Genomic DNA, 23,026 nt, shown 5'->3' on the forward strand with positions numbered 1-23,026 from the left:
GACCATCTTCGTTGAAGTCTTTCATATTGCAAAATTACCACTACAATTGAATTTAAGACAGTTCTTCGGGAACCGTCATCGTTTCCCGCCATAGAATATAGTTTTCTTAGTAGTGTGGCTAACAAGTGTGAATAAAAGAAGTTCAACCCCAAAAAAAGTGAAAAAATAAAAAATTTTAATAATGATTATTTTTTAGCTTCTAATTAACTTTTTTGAATTTTTGCTTTTAATTCCTAAATAAATATTTTAGAATTTTTAGTCTTTATAATTTTTCTGTTAACAGTTATGGTCTTTACTAACAAGTAACAAATATTAATTAACTAATGATGACTTGTCACCTTATCAAGAAGTCTAATGGAATATATAGTTGTGTGTATTTCTTTAGTAAATTGTATTTTAAATCTTTCATCCACTTCTTGTAAAAAGAAAATCTTTTGTTCACCTGTGTGACATTATTAATTGGTCTATGCACTCAATTGTTGTGAGAATGATGAGATTTTAGTTAATTATAAAATTTAAAAATTAAGAAAATTAAATAAATTTAATATGGTAATTTTGATAGTTACATAGAAGTGTTCCCAACACTTGCAACAGAAAATTATAATATATTTTGCATTCAAAGATACACAACAATAATAAATAGAGAAAAACAGTTTTTGTACCCGGACGTGCGTTCTTGAAGCAATAAGATTTTTCTTCAATAGTATGAAGACTCTACGTGGATCCACATCGAGACCAATATCTGCTATCAACAAGTGTTTGATGAACAAAACTTTAAAGAGCAAATCCTTTTTCTACTTTTCAAGTCTAAAATAAGATTTGAATTTTCCTAGTTTGGTTTGTGTCTGCTGCATTATGCCTCATTTATGATAATTAATCATATTTCTGATATGTAGCAATATAATATTATTCTTATTTTATGGACAACTTACACATTTATAAAATAATACTACCTTTTTTATATTAATTATATTTTTGGTGCTAGCAAAAAATATAATAATATTTCACTAAAATATTTATTTGATTAAATTATTTTCTTTTGAAAAGATTGGAACACTTGTCTGTGTGTAACCCCATGATCGAGGCCGTACCCGAATCAAATAAACATGAAAATGCAGTAACTAGGAAGTGATCCTAGGTCGTTTCCCAACGAGCAGTGACAAACCAAATGTTCATAATATACTTGCAGTAACAGTAACGATTGGGGGGGTTGTTTGTTTTGTGATTAAAGAGCAGAACAAGTAAACTGGAATACGAAACTACTAATATTAAAAATGGGTTGTTTCCTCTGATTCAGAAGCCATTCTCTTATCCTGGGTTATGGAGAATTCGTCCCTAACAGTCAACCACTTAATCCAACCCTATTTCAATTTACTAAGCGAAAATCAACTTAGGGTTTTCCATACGCAATTAGGCACCACATACACCAGTTAGCCCTTCGTCCATTAAGCATGAACGCAAGTTAGGCTTAGAGGCAATTAATCGAACACGAAGAGTGCACTGATTAATATTCACGAATTTGGGATAACTGGTGAAGGGAAAACTACCAGGAAACCACATTACAAGCGAAACCTCAAAGAGAGTTGGGCTTCGTCCTCAAAAGGAAACAACACCAGAAAATCTAGCCTTCCATGGATTCAAACAGAAAACGCAGATGAAACATGAAGCAGAAACGTAAATGAACAGAAACGTAAATGAACAGAAATGTAAATGAAACAGAAACGTAAATGAGAGTAGAAGAAGAAGCAAGAACGAAATTGTAATTAGAAGCAGAAAACGTAAAATTGCATTACGTGAACAGTAGCATCAAAGCAGAAAACGTAAAACCCTAAAACAAAAGCTCTGAATAATGAATAGCATAACAGAATAGCCTTGCACGAATCCCAAGGCTGCTATTTAAAAAGAGTCACTCAAAGTCACTGGGCCCTATTACAATACTCTGGCCCAAAACGAAATAAACACTGAACAACATAAAATAAAATTGCGAAATTTCCTAATTAGAAATTAACTAAGGTAAGCGCTGCTTTATTTGCCCTCTTCAAGTCCATAACCAAAATCCGGATTAAGCCCAATGTTTCATTAATTTTTGAAATTAGATTAAAAACATCAAATTAGCTAAATGAGCCCAAATAATAAAACTACCTGATTAATTGACAATTAAGACCAATCAGTAATTAAAATGGTGCAAAAAGGGTTTAGAAAATAGAAGAAAATGATGGCACATCAAAACCCCCCATACTTAGCCTTTTGCACTCCTGGGCAAAATGAAACAAAGAACAAAATCCAAGGGTATCAAAGAGAGACAAACAAAAACATTCACATATTTCTCAATGAACATCAAGGAATGAAAGGAATGGGTAACATCTAACATAAGGAGATCCAAAAAGTCAAGACATTCATGAAAATCATCCAAGCAACCCAATCATGGCAAAATAGTTAATCAGCTCAAGAATGAAAAGTGATAAAGCCTCACAAGATATACACTCTATCTCTCAAGTGTCTAGGCTACTATTTACCCTCAAAGCACCCATGAAAGCAAACACCACATAAACTTGGCAAGATTCTAAAATTGAAAATCAACCCACAAACACAAGCACATGAGGATCAAAAGGTCTTTTAAGGTTGTAATAGGGCCAAGGACAAGGTATGGAGAAATATGGAATAAGTGGCTAAATCCCAAAGGAATAGAGGAGCAATGGGGAATAAGTGCATATTAAGAAAAAAAATAAGAAAATAAAAAGAAGTAAAGATAAAATTTAAACATAAAGAGTAGAACCAAGAGTTTCATCATTCTTGTGCCATTTAAGATCTTATTCACTCAACTTTATTGCATGTCCAACATTTAACCAATATACAATGTACATCAAGTATGGCCCAAAATACATCATGAAGCATAGCCAACAAAACAAGTTATCCAATGAAACAAAAACCCCCCACACTTATTCCCAAAACAATTCCAAAGCTCCAAAATTCCTTAAGGATATGGTGATATCATGGTTCTTCATTTAAGGCTTGTAGTGAGCTTCAAAACAAGGAAAGGGAAACAAGGCTCAAAAGGGCTATCAAAGGAATTAATTCAAGGTAATTCCATTTGGCTAGAAGCTTATAAGAACAAAATTGCCTCAATCATTTCCAAATATGCATGTGAATTAGGAAGCATCAACAAGAATCAAGCCAAGGCTATTGTGCAAGCAATCAATGGGGCAAAACACACCAAATGATTATGATGATGGATGGCTCAAATTCTCACAAAGGTAAACTCATCACTTTCAAATTGAGCTTTCAAAACTATCATGACATGTAGAGGAGAATCAATGATTTCAAGTCACAAAATGTCAAGAACTTTTATTTTCAAAACAATTACCCATTTCTTGAACATATCCTATAATTCAAAGAAAAACATGCAAAGTCGTACATGCACACAAAATTGACCCAAAATATTAAACTAAAAATCCGACGAAAGTAACAACATTAACAAATTAACACAACTAACAAATTAACAAAACCAACAAAACTAGCAAAACCAAAGAACACTCCCCCCCCCCCCCATACTTAAACAACACATTGTCCTCAATGTAGCACAATTAAAAGATTAAAAACAATTAAATCATCAAAGAGAATCGGACAAGTCTAATAAAAGCAAAGAAGGAGATAGGAAAAGAAAAACTCCCTAAGTCATGGTGGAGGAAGAGTAGGGTGGAGTAAGGAAGTCTCTTCCACCACTACGTCCACTAAAGAAGGGTTCATGAGGAATGGCTTAAGTCGATGTCCGTTGACCTTGAAGCTCTTTTTTGTGGAGTCGCTTTTGATCTCAATTGTACCATAAGGAAAAACATTAGTAACAACAAAAGGACCAATCCACTTAGACCTCAACTTACCACTCATGAGTCCAAGCCTAGAATTATACAATAACACTTTTTGCCCAACCATGAATTCCTTTTTAACTATCATGCTATCATGGAACTTCTTGGTCTTTTCTTTGTAGAACTTGGCATTCTCGTAGGCTTCTAGGCGGATTTCATCTAACTCACTCAGTTGCAACTTTCTTTCCTCACCAGCTTGATCCATAGAGAAGTTGCAAGTCTTCACTGCCCAGTAAGCTTTGTGCTCAATTTCCACTGGAAGATGACATGCCTTTCCAAAGACAACCCGATAAGGAGACATTCCTATGGGTGCTTTGTAGGAAGTCCGATGTGCCCAGAGAGCATCATCAAGCCTGGTACTCCAATCTTTCCTGCTTGGTTGCACAATCTTATCTAAAATTCGCTTGATTTCCCGATTAGAAATTTATGCATGTCCATTGGTCTGGGGGTGGTATGGTGTGGATACCCTGTGTACCACCCCGTACTTTTTAAGCAGGGCATGCATTGTCCTGTTGCAAAAATAGGTTCCTTGATCACTAACAATTGCTTTAGGTACTCCAAACCTGCAAAACAGATTAGACCTGACAAAGTCTGCAACAACTTTAGCATCATTAGTTCTAGTGGGCTTGGCTTCCACCCATTTTGAAACATAGTCAACTGCAAGGAGAATGTAAACATAACCAAAAGAGACAGGAAAAGGACCCATGAAATCTATACCCCAGACATCAAACACCTCACAGAATAGCATAGGTTGCTGATGCATTTGTTGTCGCCATGTAAGTGTATTTCCTGCTCTCTGACACTGCTCACAAGTGCTGCAAATCTTCCACGCATCTTTAAAGATGGTGGGCCAATAAAAACCATAATCAAGCACTTTGCGAGCTGTCCTTTCAACACCCAGATGACCTCCCAGTGCAGAAGAATGACAGAACTGCAGGACTGAGTCAGTCTCATGATCTGGAATGCATCGTCTAATGACCTGATCACTGCACAATTTCCACAAGTAGGGGTCATCCCAAATAAAATGCTTAGCATCACTTTTAATTTTATCTTTTTGGGCCTTAGATGCTAAGGGAGGAAAAACAGAAGCAACTAAATAATTGACAATATTAGCAAACCAGGGAGTAGAAAGAGAGTCAGAAATACTATACAGTATATATAAATGATCATCTGGGAAATCATCCCGAATAGGTGAATCTGCATCAGATACACGTTCGATCCGACTCAAATGATCAGCAACTAGATTTTGTGCTCCGCTCTTATCACGGATCTCCAAGTCAAACTCTTGGAGCCAGAGCATCCATCGGATCAACCTAGGCTTAGAATCAGCCTTCTTCAACAAGTACTTTAGAGTTGCATGGTCAGTATACACAATAATGCGGGTACCAAGCAAATAAGATCGAAATTTTTCAAGAGCAAAAACTATGGCTATAAGCTCTTTCTCAGTAGTAGTATAATTCGCTTGGGTAGCATCTAAAGTCCTAGAAGCATAATATATCACCCTGGGCAATTTATCAATTTTCTGAGCAAGGACAGCCCCCAATGCATAATTTGATGCATCACACATAAGCTCAAAAGGGGCTGTCCAATCGGGTGCCTGGATGATGGGGGTGGTAGTCAGCGCTCTTTTGAGGCAATCAAAAGCCTCTTTGCATCTGTCATCAAAGTCAAACTCCACCTCCTTTTTCAACAAGTTGGACAGTGGAAGGGCTACTTTGCTAAAATCCCTTATAAAGCGCATGTAGAATCCTGCATGACCAAGAAAAGATCGCACCTCTCGCACACAAGAGGGGTAAGGCAATTGTGAAATAACAGAAATTTTTGCAGGATCTACTTCAATACCCTTATTGGAAATAATGTGGCCTAAAACTATACCTTGCTCAACCATAAAATGACATTTTTCAAAATTTAGAACAAGGTTAGTTTCAATGCATCTATTCAAAACTTTTTCCAAACTATTCAAACAACCATCAAAAGAGGATCCATATACAGTGAAATCATCCATAAACACCTCTATGCAACTTTCTAAAAAATCACTGAAAATACTAATCATGCACCGTTGGAAGGTACCAGGGGCATTGCACAGGCCGAAAGGCATCCTCCTATAAGCAAAAGTGCCGAAGGGGCAAGTGAATGTAGTCTTTTCCTGATCCTCAGGAGCAATAGTAATTTGCATATAACCAGAAAAACCATCAAGGAAAATGTAGTGGGATTTACCTGCCAGGCGTTCAAGCATCTGGTCAATGAATGGCAGGGGAAAATGGTCCTTTTAGGTAACCTGGTTCAGCCTCCTATAGTCAATGCAGACTCTCCAACTGTTCTGCACCCGAGTAGGAATCAGCTCCTCCTTCTCATTTTTTATCACTGTGAGGCCGGTCTTCTTCGGGACTACCTGGACGGGACTCACCCATTGGCTGTCAGAGATAGGATAAATGATTCCAGCTTGCAAAAGCTTGGTTATCTCCTTCTTCACTACATCAAGAATCACCGGGTTGAGTCTTCTCTATGGCTGTCTTACTGGTTTAGCTCCATCCTCTAAATTTATTCGATGCATACATGTGGATGGGCTAATACCAGGAATGTCCGCCAGGGTCCAGCATATAGCCTTCTTATGCTTCTTGAGAACTGACAACAACTTCTCCTCTTGCTCATCAGCAAGGGAGGCAGATATAATCACTGGAAAACTCTTGCTATCATCCAAGTAAGCGTATTTTAAATTTGATGGCAGAGGCTTCAATTCTGGTGTGGTCGGCTGGAAAGTGATAGAAGGAGATGGTTTCTCAGCCTTTACCTCATAAAGAAAGTCAGAGGTATGTGTACTTCCTGAAACATGGTTAGTCCTATCTGACTAGAAAATCAATCTCGAGAGGTAAAACACCACCACCAGACATGCAATCAATATCACTCTCAGATTCACTCTCAGCATCAAATTCAGATATATGATCAAGTACAATTTTAGACTCAATGCATGAAGAGTGAGAGGCATGCAGATTAGAATAAAGATCAGTCATGTATTCATCAACAACATGGTCAATTATTTCAGCATGAAATACAGAAAGATCTTCAGATAGGTATTTCATAGCATCCAGAATATTAAAATGAACAGTTATATCACCAAACTCCATGGACAGTGTGCCTGTATAAACATCTATCTTAGTTCTAGCAGTTTTCATAAAGGGTCTTCCTAGAATGATGGGAACTGATCCTTGAGAAAATCCATCTTCCATATTCAAAATATAAAAATCAACAGGGAAAATCAGTTCACCAACTCTAACTAAGACATCTTCTATGAAACCAACAGGATAGGCAACACTTCTATTAGCTAAATGAATTACCACATCAGTTGACTGCAAGGGGCCTAGAGATAGAGAATTAAAAATAGACAGAGGCATAACACTAACAGAGGCTCCTAAATCTAGCATGGCATTGTCAAACTTACTATTCCCTATAATACAAGGTATGCTGAATGTACCTGGATCTTTTCATTTTTCAGGAATTTGAGGAACAGATTTACCAATCAATGCGGAGACATTTCTGCCCATGCTAATTCGTTCACTTCCTTTAAGCTTCCGCTTATTAGTGCACAACTCCTTCAAGAATTTAGCATATCTTGGAATTTGCTTTATTGCATCCAACAAAGGTATGTTTACCTCTACTTTTCTTAACGTTTCCAAGATCTCTTTCTCTGCCTCTTCCATTTTTTTGTTTGAAACTGCTCTTGGAGGGAATGGAAGAGGGGGAATGTGCTGCTTCTGCAAATCAGAATTACCTGTGGAAGAAGATTCACCTGCACAGAAATTGTTAGGTAAATTTTTGTCATCACCTTTTTCTGGAGTAGAGTGAAGTTTGACAGGTTCATTTGCAGATGAGGAAGGTGTTACGGGTTGAGGTCCTTGACACTGCTTTCCCGACCTCAATGAAATGGCACTGACATTTTTGGGATTTTGGACAGCTTGAGAAGGTAGCTTGTCAGAATTCTGGGACTGTTGTTGATTCAATTGTGTAGCTAATTGTCCCATCTGATTAGTCAAGCTCTGAATGGAAGCTCTGGTCTCTTGTTGAAACTGCATGTTTTGCATAGTCATTTGCCTCACAAGTTCTTCGAGGGAAGGTTGTGGAGGGGCCTCAACTGTTGGTTGTTTCTGGGGTTGTTGTTGTTGTTGGATTGGTGGAGGAATGTATGGTCTGCTTGGGCCAGCAGCATTTTGGAAGGAAGGAGCAGGCTGCTGTTGTTGTTGCTAAGGGCTGGACCATCTAAGATTAGGGTGATTCCTCCATCCAGGGTTGTATCTGTTGCTGGAGAGGTCATAATTGTTCTGCTGTGGTTAATTTTGCTGCTGAGGTTGAGGAGGTCTATTGTAAATATTTACAGCATAAGCTTCAGGCTGTTCAATTGCTCCAGGTTGCTGCATGGAAGGGCAAAGGTCTGTATGGTGGTCAGCAGAGGAGCACAAACCACAAACCCTTGCGACAGGTACAGATTTCTGATTCAAGGCCAGCTGGGTTACCAAGTTAACCAATGCATCAAGTTTGCCTTCAAGCTTCTTAGTCTCAGATGATGCAGTTGAGTTTGTAGCTACCTCATGCACTCCTCTAATGACTATAGCATCATTTTTGGCGCTAAACTGCTGGGAGTTAGAAGCCATCTTCTCAATTAAATTCCTAGCTTCAGCAGGAGTCATGTCTCCAAGGGCTCCACCACTGGCAGCATCTATCATACTTCTCTCCATATTACTGAGTCCTTCATAAAAATATTGGAGAAGAAGCTGCTCCGAAATCTGATGGTGAGGGCAACTGGCACATAGTTTTTTAAATCGCTCTCAGTACTCATACAGGCTCTCTCCACTGAGTTGTCTAATACCTGAGATATCTTTCCTGATGGTTGTGGTCCTGGAAGCAGGGAAAATTTTTTCTAAGAATGCTCTCTTAAGGTCATCCCAGCTCGTGATGGACCTTGGAGCAAGGTAATACAGCCAGTCCTTTGCCACTCCCTCTAATGAATGAGGAAAAGCCTTCAGAAATATGTGATCCTCTTGGACATCTGGGGGTTTCATGGTGGAGCAGACAATATGAAATTCCTTCAAATGTTTGAGCGGGTCTTCACCTGCAAGACCATGAAACTTTGGAAGCAAATGAATCAGTCCAGTTTTAAGAACATATGGGACATCCTCATCAGGGTATTGGATGCACAAGCTTTCGTAGGTGAAATCAGGTGCAGCCATTTCCCTTAGAGTCCTCTCACGGGGTGGAGGTTGTGCCATGTTCTCAGAATGTGCAAAATCAGAATGCTCAGAATCAGAATGCTCAAAATTATAATGCTCCAAATCAGGATGTTCAAAATCACCAATCACAGAATGCACAAATTCACCAGTAATGGAATGCTCAGGATGATCAAAAGGTATAAAATGATGCCTAACTAATCTATGAAATGTCCTATCTATCTCAGGGTCAAAGGGTTGTAAGTCAGATGGATTGCCTCTAGTCATACACTACATTCAGCATGCACAACTAGTTGCCTTGTCATGTAAATAAAGGTGCAGGTTTGAACTACAACTACCCTCAAATGATATCCAAATGACTTGAAATTTTGTGAGCAACCTTATAAAATGATGAGAAGATAGCACAAAATATTTCAGATAAAAATTCAAAGTCTAACTATGAAAACTAAAATTGGTAGGTTAAGAAAAATAAGTGAATAAAACTTGAAAAATAAAAAACTTTTGACAGAATCGCGCTTTTTGGATGATGGAGACCTCAGCCATCCTATGGCAGGTTGCCACGGCGTAGGAAATTTTTTTCTACCCCAAATACATATATAATAATTGCGATTCTGATAACCGGAGCAAAAGTTATGGCCGTTTGAAGTTTCGACAAACACAAAATTTGCTACTTTTTTGGAACTTTCAAATATGGCTAAACTAAAGGCTCTAGCTATTTTTCCCACAAAATATAGGTTAAAAGAAGTTACCACAAAAAAATTCAGCCAAAAATAACAACCCTAGCTACTAAAACAAAAAATCTCAAATAATTCAGCATGGGTGGTCGCTAAAATCCGTCTCTAATTGATTTCTACTACTACTCTGTTTTGCCGCAAGCAAAAGTGGTCGCTAAAACAAAATATCAAGATACTAAACGACACTAACACACGTACTAACACAATACTAACAATTAAACATAAAACACGAAAGAATTAAACACACAACGCTAGCTATTATGAACCTTTGGACACTGCTCCCCGACAACGGCGCCAAATTTGATCGAGGCCGTACCCGAATCAAATAAACATGAAAATGCAGTAACTAGGAAGTGATCCTAGGTCGTTTCCCAACGAGCAGTGACAAACCAAATGTTCATAATATACTTGCAGTAACAGTAACGATTGGGAGGGTTTGTTTGTTTTGTGATTAAAGAGCAGAACAAGTAAACTGGAATACGAAACTACTAATATTAAAAATGGGTTGTTTCCTCTGATTCAGAAGCCATTCTCTTATCCTGGGTTATGGAGAATTCGTCCCTAACAGTCAACCACTTAATCCAACCTTATTTCAATTTACTAAGCGAAAATCAACTTAGGGTTTTCAATACGCGATTAGGCACCACATACACCAGTTAGCCCTTCGTCCATTAAGCATGAACGCAAGTTAGGCTTAGAGGCAATTAATTGAACACGAAGCGTGCACTAATTAATATTCACGAATTTGGGATAACTGGTGAAGGGAAAACTGCCAGGAAACCACATTACAAGCGAAACCTCAAAGAGAGTTGGGCTTCGTCCTCAAAAGGAAACAACACCAGAAAATCTAGCCTTCCATGGATTCAAACAGAAAACGCAGATGAAACATGAAGCAGAAACGTAAATGAACAGAAACGTAAATGAACAGAAATGTAAATGAAACAGAAACGTAAATGAGAGTAGAAGAAGAAGCAAGAACGAAATTGTAATTAGAAGCAGAAAACATAAAATTGCATTATGTGAACAGTAGCATCAAAGCAGAAAACGTAAAACCCTAAAACAAAAGCTCTGAATAATGAATAGCATAACAGAATAGCCTTGCACGAATCCCAAGGCTTCTATTTAAAAAGAGTCACTCAAAGTCACTAGGCCCTATTACAATACTCTGGCCCAAAACGAAATAAACACTGAACAACATAAAATAAAATTATGAAATTTCCTAATTAGAAATTAACTAAGGTAAGCGCTGTTTTATTTGCCCTCTTCAAGTCCATAACCAAAATCCGGATTAAGCCCAATGTTTCATTAATTCCTGAAATTAGATTAAAAACATCAAATTAGCTAAATGAGCCCAAATAATAAAATTGCCTGATTAATTGACAATTAAGACCAATCAGTAATTAAAATGGTGCAAAAAGGGTTTAGAAAATAGAAGAAAATGATGGCACATCACCCCATAGGTTCATTACTAAACCGGTAGTAAATTAATCATAATTAATTTACTAATCAATATATGCGTCTAACAACACTCCTTAACGTCTAGATCTAGATAACATGAAGTAACATCTTTTACCTTACCTTAAGAACCAATAGAAAAGAATAATGTGATATTTTCTTCCATCATTTATAGCTGAAGATTAACTCTAGAGTATAGTGTTATTGTCAAACTCTAATAAGCTAACACATTTAATCAATGAATGACTTTAAGAAATTATTTTCTTCTTTCATTCAATTGTCTTGGTCAAAGTCTTAATTTTATCATGGAGGTCAAACTCGTTACCTAGAGTTGATGAATTTCTTCTTAATTAATCATTAATTCTATAAATATTTAATCATATTCAATATTCATTCAAATAGTGTCCTAAGACATTAGGTGTCCGAAATTAAAATATAACAAATAACTTGTTAATTACTATGATAATCTTAGGTCAAAGGAAACTATTATATTTCTTCTTGAGAAATTCCTATTGACATATCAAGGTAATATTAACTATTAGAAATTTTCAATTGAATCAATTCAATTATGACATCCACATATACATCATCTAGATATGTAATTTAATAAATGAGATATGTTAATCTTTATCCTATAAAGATATATATATATATATATATATATATATATATATATATATATATATATATATATATATATATATATATATATATATATATATATATATATTGATTTATCCAGAATATTAATATTATGTTCACACTAATCCTACGATCAATAATAATTTATATTAAAAGTATTGATGACTTGTTTCTCATTATCATAATCTCTATCATGATAACAAGTCCCTAATTTTAATCAAGGACTTATAAAATCAATAATTTAATAAAATAATGAATATGATAATAAAATAAAGAATATTTTTTTACTGGAATTGATAACATGATAGATTGGATCTTGGATATACATATTTATCGCCAACACATTTGATTTAAATAACTTAAACAAAATCAAACTATGAGTAGTAGTTTATGTTTCTATTATGTATTAGAGAAAAAAAATATTAATTTTTTAATGTTTGCATTTTAACAATGGGCTTTATCGTCAGTTTTTCTCTTTTAAAGTTTTTTTTTACATTGGAACTGAATTAATTCTTTTAATTTATGTATTCTTTTTTCTTTTTTCCAATGTTCTCCGCTCCATGAGCCAGATTTTTTAAATAAATTAAATTTCCCTTCAAATATTTCAAGTTTTTCTTTGTTCCAACAAAGTCATATAAGGTGGCCATGTTAATTTTATAGAAATTTCCAATTATTTGTTTTCCAAGCCAATAAATTTATTCAAGATGAAGATATTTAGAATTTTTTTAGAAAAACAACACAAAATTCTTGGCACATATGATGATTAAAATATCATCAACAATGCATTATAATAAATAAAAAATATTTAAGATTTTCAGACTTATATGGACCATACATATACTATTATATATACCTACGTAAACAGTTTCATGTTTTGCTTGGTATTATTAAGAAATTTTGCGTGGATGATGTTTTTTTAGAGATGTTTAGCTTCATAAAAAAGAAGGAGTTTATGTAGAGAGGGGAGGAGTTTGTATGGATAACAAGTATGATTATCAAACTCTTGAGTTAATTCGTTAACTCTTAGGTTATGAGTCTACTTATCCTTTATGAGTTATTTGTGTGTAAACTCTATTTTTAGTAAATTCTGGATAAACTCTATAAAATTGAAATAAACTCGGTAAACTTTCGAGTTTACTACCAAGTCAAAGAGTCAGTAAGTTAAAAAAAATTAGACCAAAATGTAAATTATTTTTGGGTTGTTTTTTTATCTTTTTAGTGTTAACACACCTTCATTTAGTGTGTTGTTCCCAAATAAAAAAAAATTCATATTTAATAACATCAAACCATTGTTTTCTAATAACATCAAACCTTTGATGAGAATAATCTACCACTATGATAACATCTACAAGTTATTATCTAGTAATGATGCATTACAAAACTTGGTTATTTAAGTATTGTGAAATTTATTATTTACTATTTTGCTTTATTATATTGTTGAAATGTTTAATTTATATGTTATTTATAGATATTTTATTATTATTTTTATATAAAGTAAAATTTTACAAGTCTATCAGTTGAGTTTACTAGTGAAATTTTAGAACTTTCACGGATCTACGTAAACTATCGAATTTGATAACTTTGGTAACAAGTGTGCATAAAAGAAGCTATGCCAAAAAACCAAAGCTAACAAAAAAGTTCATTACCTTTTAGTTTCTAATTAACTTTTTTGAATTTTTGCTTATACTCTCTAAACTAATGTTTTAGTGTTTTTGGTCCTTATAATTTTCCTCTATTAACAACTTTGGTCTTTACTAATAAATAACAATGTTAAATTGACTTGTCATATTATTAAGAAGTCTAACCAAATAATTAAGTGTATTTTTTTAAAATTGAGTTTTAAATCTCTTTCCCACTCATTTGACATTATTAATTGGTTTATTCACTCATATGCAAGAATGATGAGATTTTAGTTAATTATAATAAAATTTAAAAATTGATAAGATTAAATGCATTTAATATTGTCATTTGGCTTAAATAACTTAAACAAAATCAAACTTTGAATAATTTATGTTTCTATTCTGGATTAGAGAAAAAATATTGATTTTTTAGTGTGTATATTTTAACAATAGGCTTTATAGTTTGTTTTTCTCTTCTTCTTTTTTTTTTTTTTTGCATTGGAACTGAATTAATTCTTTTAATTTATGTATTCTTTTTTCCAATGTTTCTGCTCCATGAGCCAGATTTTTTTAACATAAATAAATTAATTAAATGAACCTTCCAATATAATTTATTTCGGCATTGACAGATACTTTTCCCATCCTTGGCTTCCAAAGTGTCTAGTGTAGTCTTCCATTTCGGGGTACATAGTCTTCTTGATCAAACCCTGATTTCCGGATCCAATTTTTAGCATCAGCAACCTGGAAAATCAATTTGGAACTCTATGAAATGGAGAAAAATAAAAGAAAAAAGTGGAATTAGAGAAGGAGACGGAAAGAACAACCCCACAATCTAGGGAGATTGATAAGTTGATGATGATCTGCCACACAAAGAATAGAATTCTTTGATAAGAACCTAAGCTTTCACACAAGAACCAAGAGAGACCCATCTCTTAATTGTGACTCATCTGAAAATTTAAGGAGTCTATTTATAACTCCTACTAATAATCTTAAATTAGACTCAGGGTCAATAACTAATCTAATAATTAAAAGACTTAGAAATAACAACAAAAAAGATAGCAGCCCATTACAAGTCCAAAAATAGGTCAAAAATATAATTAAAAAAACAAAAAATGAATCTTATTCTAAAAGTTGGTTAAAATAAATGAACTTCACTTTTTCTTCTCTTCCTTCCATGAGAGAATTTAGTATCTTGCTAAGCTCTTCTTGAAATCTTACTCCTTGCTCAAGTGGGTCCATCTAGGTTGAGTTTACCTAAGTCAAACTCTTCCTTCTTGGATAATCCTCTATCACTTTCTTTGATATATCAAACATGTAGGCTTGGTAAATACTACCTTATAATTTATTCTCACTAGCTAGCTTACTTGTCTAATACTCAAACTTAGTTTAGTCTCTTATTAGTCATTTTCAGAGGTTAACTAGCTTATAAAATTAGGTTAACTGATAAGTTATTAGTTTTCTTCCTCAATTTAATCCTTTGTAAGAGACTATAAATTCTTCCCCTAAACCTAGCTTCTATTGGCATGTTTATTTAATTTATATTTGATTCACATATTACAAATTAAAATTAAAAAACTATGTTTGATATAGAAGAGTTAATAATATTTTTTACAACAAAATAAGAAAATAAATATATTAAATGGCCTTTTCTAGTTTAAATATAAGTTTATGAATATGAAAAAATAATTATATGATTATTATTTGTTAAATTTAAAAGAGTAAAATATGTTCTTATGTAAATAATTAATTATTAAAAATAAAAAGTAAGGATAATAAATATGATTAAAAATTTATTAAGACTAAAATATATTTTTAATCCCTAATAAATATTCAAATTTTGTATTTTTCTCTCTAATAGATTTTTTTTCTTATTAGTTGGTTCAGTTCAATTTTGCAGTTTTTATTAAAATATTATTTCATTAAAATTTATATACTTTCTTTTCATCTTTTAAATTAAATTACATTAAAAATTATAAATAACAATCTATCAAAATTATTAATATGTTAAATCTTTTACAATAAAAATATGTCAATTTTTCATTCATTTCAAATCAAACAAATCTTAAAAAAGTCAAGTGATATACATACAACATACATAATACTAAAATAATATTAACCCAACGACCTCAATAAGTTAAGAGGAATAGGCTTAGAATGTAGAAGAAACAGCAATTAATTTAATAATGTTATTTAAACATGCCAGACAAAATTGATTGCAACAAAATAAATGAGATAAAGGAAAAGAGAATGTAAACACAGTTTTTATACTAGTTCAGCAAAGTCCGTGCCTACGTCCAGTATTCAAGCAACTCACTTGAGATTTTTCACTCCCTTTGTAAAAATCCGTTTACAAAGTCTAAACCACACAGTGACAACTCATCCCTTGTGTTTAGGAATCCTTACAACTTAAGAGACTCTCAGTCCCTTAATCAATCTCTTTGAATGAGAAGAAAGAAAGAAGAATTCTCTCTTGAAGAGAAGGATATTACAATTGAAGTCCATGAAGAAACTCTTAATGGATTTACATGTGTTTGCCCAAGAGTTTCTTTTGAGAGAGCATTTGACAATGAAGTTTTCTTGGAATCTCTCTCATTTCCTTTTTGAGAGGATAAGATATTTTGAAAAAGCAAAACTCTCTCTTCAAAATTCGTGTCCAAGTCACCTATTTACAGGCATTTGATGGTCATTCACAAATCCAATCAAAAGATGTGACTATTGACAGATTTTATGAAAACTCTTCACTGGTAATCGATTACAATGTTTGTGTAATCGATTATACAGTTATAATTTAAAGGGTCGTGACTTTTGAATTTGAATTTTAGGAGTTTCGTTACTGGCAATCGATTACAGACATATGGTAATCGATTACATGTTCAAAATTCAAATTCAAACCCTTTTTCAATAGCTTTTTTTCATTCTTCCCTTCTAGTAATCGATTACACTTCCTGGTAATCGATACCAGAGCCTTGCATGACTTTGAAACCCTTTGTTTTGAGACAAGGCTTGATCTTTAGTGAACATGACAGATAACAATTTGAATCAAGAGTTTCCAGTGTTAATCCACCACTTGTCTGGGTGTGCTAGAAACTCCTACAGGAGCTGAAGTTGGGAAGAAATAAAATCAATAGTATGTTGCCTGATCTTTCAATATTTTCAACCTTGAAAACATTGAATCTTTCAGAAAATAAATTAAATGGCAAGATACCAGAAGGTAACAAATTGCGATCTAAGTTGGTGTCTTTGTCAATCTGATCAAACACTTTAGAAGCTGGACATGTCTCATTTGGCAATGCATGTGCTCTGGGCTCATTAACAATAGCTAGAGCGAACAGTTTCCAATGATAATCCATCACTTGTCATGTGCTAGATATTCATTGGAAGAATTATATCTATGCATGAATCAAATCAATTGCACACTACCTGATCTCTCAATATTCTCATCTTTAAGAGCATTATATGTTGATGGAAACAAGCTAAATGGAAAGATTCCTAAAGATATTCAATTTTCACCTCAACTGAAGATACTATATTTGAATTCAAACTCCTTAAAAGGTGTACTCATAGACTACCATTTTGCCAATATGTCCAACTTGGACTCACTGGACTTATCTGACAACTCATTGGCCTTGACATTTATCCAAAATTGGGTTCCATCTTTTCAGTTGAGCAAAATAGGATTGCGATCTTGCATGTTAGGTGTGGTAGGAAACAAATTATCAGGACCTATCCCTGCTTGGATTGGGAGCAATATGCAAGAGTTGGAAATTTTGAGTTTGGGAAGCAATCATTTCAATGGAAGTTTACCATTGCAGATTTGTTATCTAAGAAGCATTCAACTCTTGGATCTCTCAATGAATAACTTTTTCTGGGCAAGTTCCTAAATGCATAAAAAATCTTACTTCAATGGCTCAAAAGACGTCTTCAAGTGATATTTAAGCCCATCGATATTATGTTGAAATTGGTGGTGATGAGCCATTCTCTGGATCATATGATCTGAATACATTCTTGATGTGGAAAGGTTTAGAACAAATGTTCAAGAATAATGAGTTACTACTTTTAAAAAGTATTGATCTTGTAGGGATTTTGTGACTCCAACAGCATGTGGTTGAAGGAGTCAAATCAGTTAAATAAAGACATGTTCCTATGTTATTTCTTAGGAGGATTTTATGCATGGTTTAGTTAATTAGCTTTGCAGATATCAAAAGATCTTTCTACTATCACCTTGGCAGAGCTTTTGACCGCACTTCAGGCTCCGAAACAAAGAACTCATGAGACAAGAAGGTACTACTGAAGGGGCTTTGGTAGCTAAATCACTGGACAAAAAAAAGAAGGGCAAGTCAGGAAGTTTCAACCACAAAAATGGTAGCAAATCCTCTCATGATTTTCCATCATGTCCTTTTTGTAAAAAAAAAACAATCATCCACAGACAAAGTGTTGGTGAAGGCCAGATATGAAATGCCATAAATGTGGACAATTAGGGCATGTGGAGAAAATCTTCAAGTCATCAAAAAAACAAGAGAATGTACAAGCTGCTGTTGAAGAGGTCGATGAAGAAGAAATTTTTGTTGTTTCTTGCTTTGTTACCACAAGATCAACAGAAAGTTGGCTAATTGACAGTGGTTGCACGAACCACATGACTTACGATCAAGAATTATTCAAAGATCTTGATGCAACCTACAACACAAATGTCAGAATTGGAAACGGAGCAAAAATAGCAGTGAAGGACAAAGGAACCATCATGATCGAAGGTTGCACAGGTCTGAAATTGGTTCCTGATGTTCTATATGTTCCTAAAATTAACCAAAACTTGTTGAGTGTTGGCCAACTTCTAGAGAAAGGCTATAAAGTTCTATTTGAAGATAAAAGTTGCATGATTAAAGATTCAGATAATAAAGAATTATTCAGAGTTCAAATGAAAGGCAAAAGCTTTGCCTTGAATTTGATTGATGAAGAGCAGCTTGTTGTGCACAAGGTTGAAGACAACACGCTGGTTTGGCATTAAAGGATGGGTCATTTTCATCATGGCGCTTTGCTCTATTTGAGGAAGAATGATGTTGTACAAGGTCTGCCTGAATTGGAAGAGAAATCACTCGTATGTGTTGCTTGTCAATATGAAAAACAAATGAGGTTGCCTTTTCCAAAAGGCAAATCTTGGAGAGCAACAAGCAAGCTATAGTTAGTACATACGGATGTCGGAGCACCTCAAAAAACCCCATCTCTGAATGGCAAAGCAGGGATAGAACATCAATTGACAGCACCGCATACCCCCACAGCAAAATGGGGTTGTGGAGCGCAAAAATAGAACGGTCTTGGAAATGGCGAGATGTTTACTTCATGACAAAGATCTTCCAAAAAAAATTTGGGCAGAGGCTGCAAGCACTTCTATTTTTTTTTGCTGAACAGATCGTCAACAAAAGCTCTTTCAAACCAAAATTGATGAAGTTGAAAGTCTTTGGCTGCTTGTGTTTCTCTTATATTCCACAGGTTAAGAGAGACAAACTTGATAAAAAGGCGGAAGCGGGAATCTTTGTAGGCTATAGCTCAACATCAAAAGCCTATAGAATATTCTTGCCACAAAGTAATAAAGTTATTGTTATCAGAGATGTGCTATTCTTTGAAGAAGAAAAATGGAGCAAGGAAAGTGAGAAGCTTCAAATTCAGGAAGAGAGCGAAGAAGATGTGGATGACCAGCCAGTTAGAGGAACTAGATCTCTCTCTGATATTTATCAAAGATGTAATGTTGTTATAATGGAGCCTGTAGACTACAATGAAGCTGCAACTGATTCGAAGTGGGTAAGTGCAATGAAGGAGAAGCTTGATATGATTGAAAAACATCAAACATGGGAGCTCACGGAGAAACCTAAAGATAAAAATGTCATTGGAGTGAAATGGATTTATAGAACCAAGCTTAATGCTGATGGTTCTGTAAACAAACATAAGGCGAGGCTTGTCGTGAAGGGATATGCGCAGATGTTCGGGGTAGACTTCTCAGAAACTTTTTCTCTGGTTGCTAGGTTGGATACCATAAGGTTGTTGTTAGCTCTTGCTACTCAAAAAGATTGGATTATACATCACATGGATGTTAAATCAGCCTTTTTGAATGGGCACTTGGAAGAAGAAATTTTTGTAGAGCAACCTTAAGGATTTGTAGTTCATGGACAGGAGGAGAAAGTCTATCGGCTGAAAAAGGCCTTGTATGGCTTAAAGCAAGCCCCAAGGTCTTGGTACGTCAGAATTGATGCACATTTGATAAGCTTAGGCTTCGAAAAAAAGTCTAAGTGAGTTTACCTTGTATGTCAAGAAGACGGATGTTGGAATAGTCATTGTCTCCTTGTATGTTGATGACTTACTTATTACAAGAAGTTCAAAGGAGATGAGTAAAGAGTTTAAAGGAGGAATGAAAGAAGCCTTTGAAATTACTGATCTTGGAAAAATGTCTTATTTCCTTGGTATGCAGGTGCAACAAGATAGAGGTGAAGTCTTTGTAAGTCAAGAAAAATATGCAAAGGAAATTCTTAGAAAGTTCAAGATGGAGGAATGCAAGCCAATTGCAACGCTAATGAATCAAAAGGAGAAATTCAGCAATAAAGATGGAGCTGAAAAGGTTGATGAAAAACTGTACAGAAGCTTAATAGGATGTCTGGTGTATTTGACTGCAACCAGGCCAGACATTACCTATGTAGTAAACTTGTTGTCACAATATATGCACTGTGCTAGTGAGATTCATTTTAAGGCAACTAAAAGAATCCTGAGATATATCAAGGGTACTATTGGTTATGGAGTGAAGTTTTAGCCAGTAAAAGATTTCAGTCTTTATGGATATTCAGATAGTGATTGGGTGGGAGTAATGATGACATGAAAAGCACTTCAAGCTACTATTTCACATTTGGTTTTGGAGTTTTTTTCATGGCGTTCAAAGAAGCAAGATGTCATAGCACAATCTACCGCTGAAGCTGAATACATAGTAGATGTTGTAGCTGCAAATCAAGCAATTTGGCTAAGAAAACTTATGGTTGATCTATGCATGGAGCAAAAGGAGAGTACACAGGTTATTGTTGATAATCAAGCTGCAATTTCAATTTCTAAGAACCCTGTGTTTCATGGGAAAACAAAACATTTTAAGATAAAGTTGTATTTCCTAAGGGAGGTGCAAAAGCAAGGTGACGTGCAGCTGCTGTATTGCAAAACTGAAAATCAACTTACTGATTTTTTAACAAAATCACTTCCTCAAGCAAGATTTGAGTATCTTCAACAAAAACTTGGTGTATGCTGCCGTTGAGTCAAGGAGGAGATTGTTGAGATTTTGTGACTCCAACAACATGTGGTTGAAGGAGTCAAATCAGTTAAATAAAGACATGTTCCTATGTTATTTCTTAGGAGGATTTTATGCATGGTTTAGTTAATTAGCTTAGCATATGTCTCTCAAGTTTGTTTACATTTCTGTTTTTAATTTGTAGTATAAATATTTGTTGTTTATGCTCAATAAAATCACTAGTTCCTCTTTCATCCTCTTGTCTCTTGTACTTTAAATCCTACCTATCTCTCAAGCAATAATTTCTCAAAAGAAATCCCACTTGAAATAGAGTTTATTGGAGATGGTTTCATTGAATTTATCAAGAAACAATTTCATAGGAAAAGTTCCTTCAAATATTGGAAAGCTAACATCACTTGAATTTCTTGATTTGTCAAGAAACCAGCTTGTTGGTTCAATTCCTTCGAGTCTTACTCAAATTGATCGACTCACTATGTTAGATTTGTCACATAATCATCTAGCTAGAGAAATTCCAACTAACACACAATTACAGAGTTTCAATATCTCGAGTTATGAAGATAATTTTTATCTCTGTGGGCCACCACTTGAGAAATTGTGTATTCATGGGGGACAGCACCAGAACCAAATGTTGAAATTCATGAGGATAAATATTCGCTTTTCAATCGTGAATTTTACATGAGTAAAACATTTGGATTTGTTATAAGTTTTTGGGTGGTGTTTGGCTCAATCTAACTCAAGCGTTCTTGGAGACATGCCTATTTCAAGTTCTTCAACAATTTATTTCTTGGAGACATGCCCTTTCATATATAGTTTATGTCCTTATAAGAAACCTTACCGTTTTTTAAAAAAAAAAATGCGTATGACTTCAAATAAAAGAAGCTTTTTACTTCAGTTAAACTTAAACATTTTTGTTGTAATTATGCGATGATCACTTGTAAATTGTTTATAAAATGCTAATTGGTAACAACATATTTAATAAATGATAAAGTAATATTATAGTTTTGAATTGTGACGGTAAGATTTCATAACTTTTAACTGTTGTTAATATAATTTTGAAAAGGCATGGGATAATTTCAAGTCAATAGCTCCTAGAATGTTAGATTAGATTCTTAAGTTGTATTATGGTTGGTTAATCTAATTAATTTTATTTGAGATGATTTGAATATATTTATGTAAGTTAGAAGAGATACTATTTTTGCAGTACAATGGTTAACTTGTTTTCGTAACTTCCATGTAAATGAAATATGATATTTATTACGCAAGAACAATTAAATGTGCGAATGCAGCATGCTAAATAATCAGGAGGATCATGATTTCTTGCTTGTTGGAATGGTTGGGTGCATCTAGTGTTTGTATACAAAATATTTTTTGAGAAAAAAAAATGTCCTGGACAACCTTTTGAAAATTTGGTTATACATCTATAATATAAAATTAATTTATATTCTCATCTAATTACATATCATTTGATAAATTTATTAAATTTTATAATAATTATCTTAAAAATTATTAAGAATAATTTTGTATTGGTTGACAGTATAGAACTACATAAAATTATAATTATTGATGTTTTATACTTAATAATCTTATATATATATATATCCATTATTAACATGAATGTTCTATAATTATTGTGATTTTAATCTTTCATTTGAAGTATATTAATGTTATTATTTATTTTTTCTAAAATACACTCTCTAACACACTTTTATGTAAAAAAAAAAAAAAAAAAAACACTCTTTATTATTAGACAAAAATTATTAAAAATACAAGTTTTTGTGAGTCTTATTTCTTATTCAATAACTATCTATCCTGCTTTTATAGCTTTTAATAAATCTCAACTAATAATAGAATATGTTAGAAAGAGTATGCTCCTAGCACTCTTCCAACTAAAAATTTTATTTATTTTCAGTTACACATTTCAGAGAACTAACATTCTGGTTTATTTTTTCCAGCCCCTTGTAGACCTCATCCTCTTGCACTACTCCAATATTTAAGCTTGATAATGTTTAGACAAGGCAATAAGTTAAAAATTATGATTGCTTCACATTTCAATGTCAATTGGGATACTTGCATTCATGTTTTGATTATTTGAAGAATACTCTAGTTTTTTTTTTTTTTTTTTTGCGTTGTACTTATAACGAAATATAAATTACCATGTGTTATATCAATAATTTACTTACATCTTTCTCATAATCAAAAATTCAGTTTGACAAAGACATTA

At 33.8% G+C, this 23,026-nt stretch overlaps 1 protein-coding gene and 1 non-coding gene across 2 annotated transcripts; both read left to right on the plus strand.

The window, feature by feature from the left end:
• Positions 1–8,639: 8,639 nt before the first annotated feature.
• Positions 8,640–8,746, plus strand: LOC112997975 (small nucleolar RNA R71). The gene has a single exon (XR_003263022.1). It is a non-coding gene; the product is annotated as a small nucleolar RNA R71 (small nucleolar RNA).
• Positions 8,747–19,905: 11,159 nt separating this feature from the next.
• On the plus strand, positions 19,906–20,325 carry LOC102668507 (uncharacterized mitochondrial protein AtMg00810-like). Its single transcript, XM_006588136.1, has one exon. It carries the CDS (start codon positions 19,906–19,908, stop codon positions 20,323–20,325), a length of 420 nt encoding a protein of 139 aa, XP_006588199.1.
• Positions 20,326–23,026: the final 2,701 nt, after the last annotated feature.

This window comes from Glycine max, chromosome 9, assembly GCF_000004515.6.
Source record: "Glycine max cultivar Williams 82 chromosome 9, Glycine_max_v4.0, whole genome shotgun sequence".
NCBI lineage: Eukaryota > Viridiplantae > Streptophyta > Magnoliopsida > Fabales > Fabaceae > Glycine > Glycine max.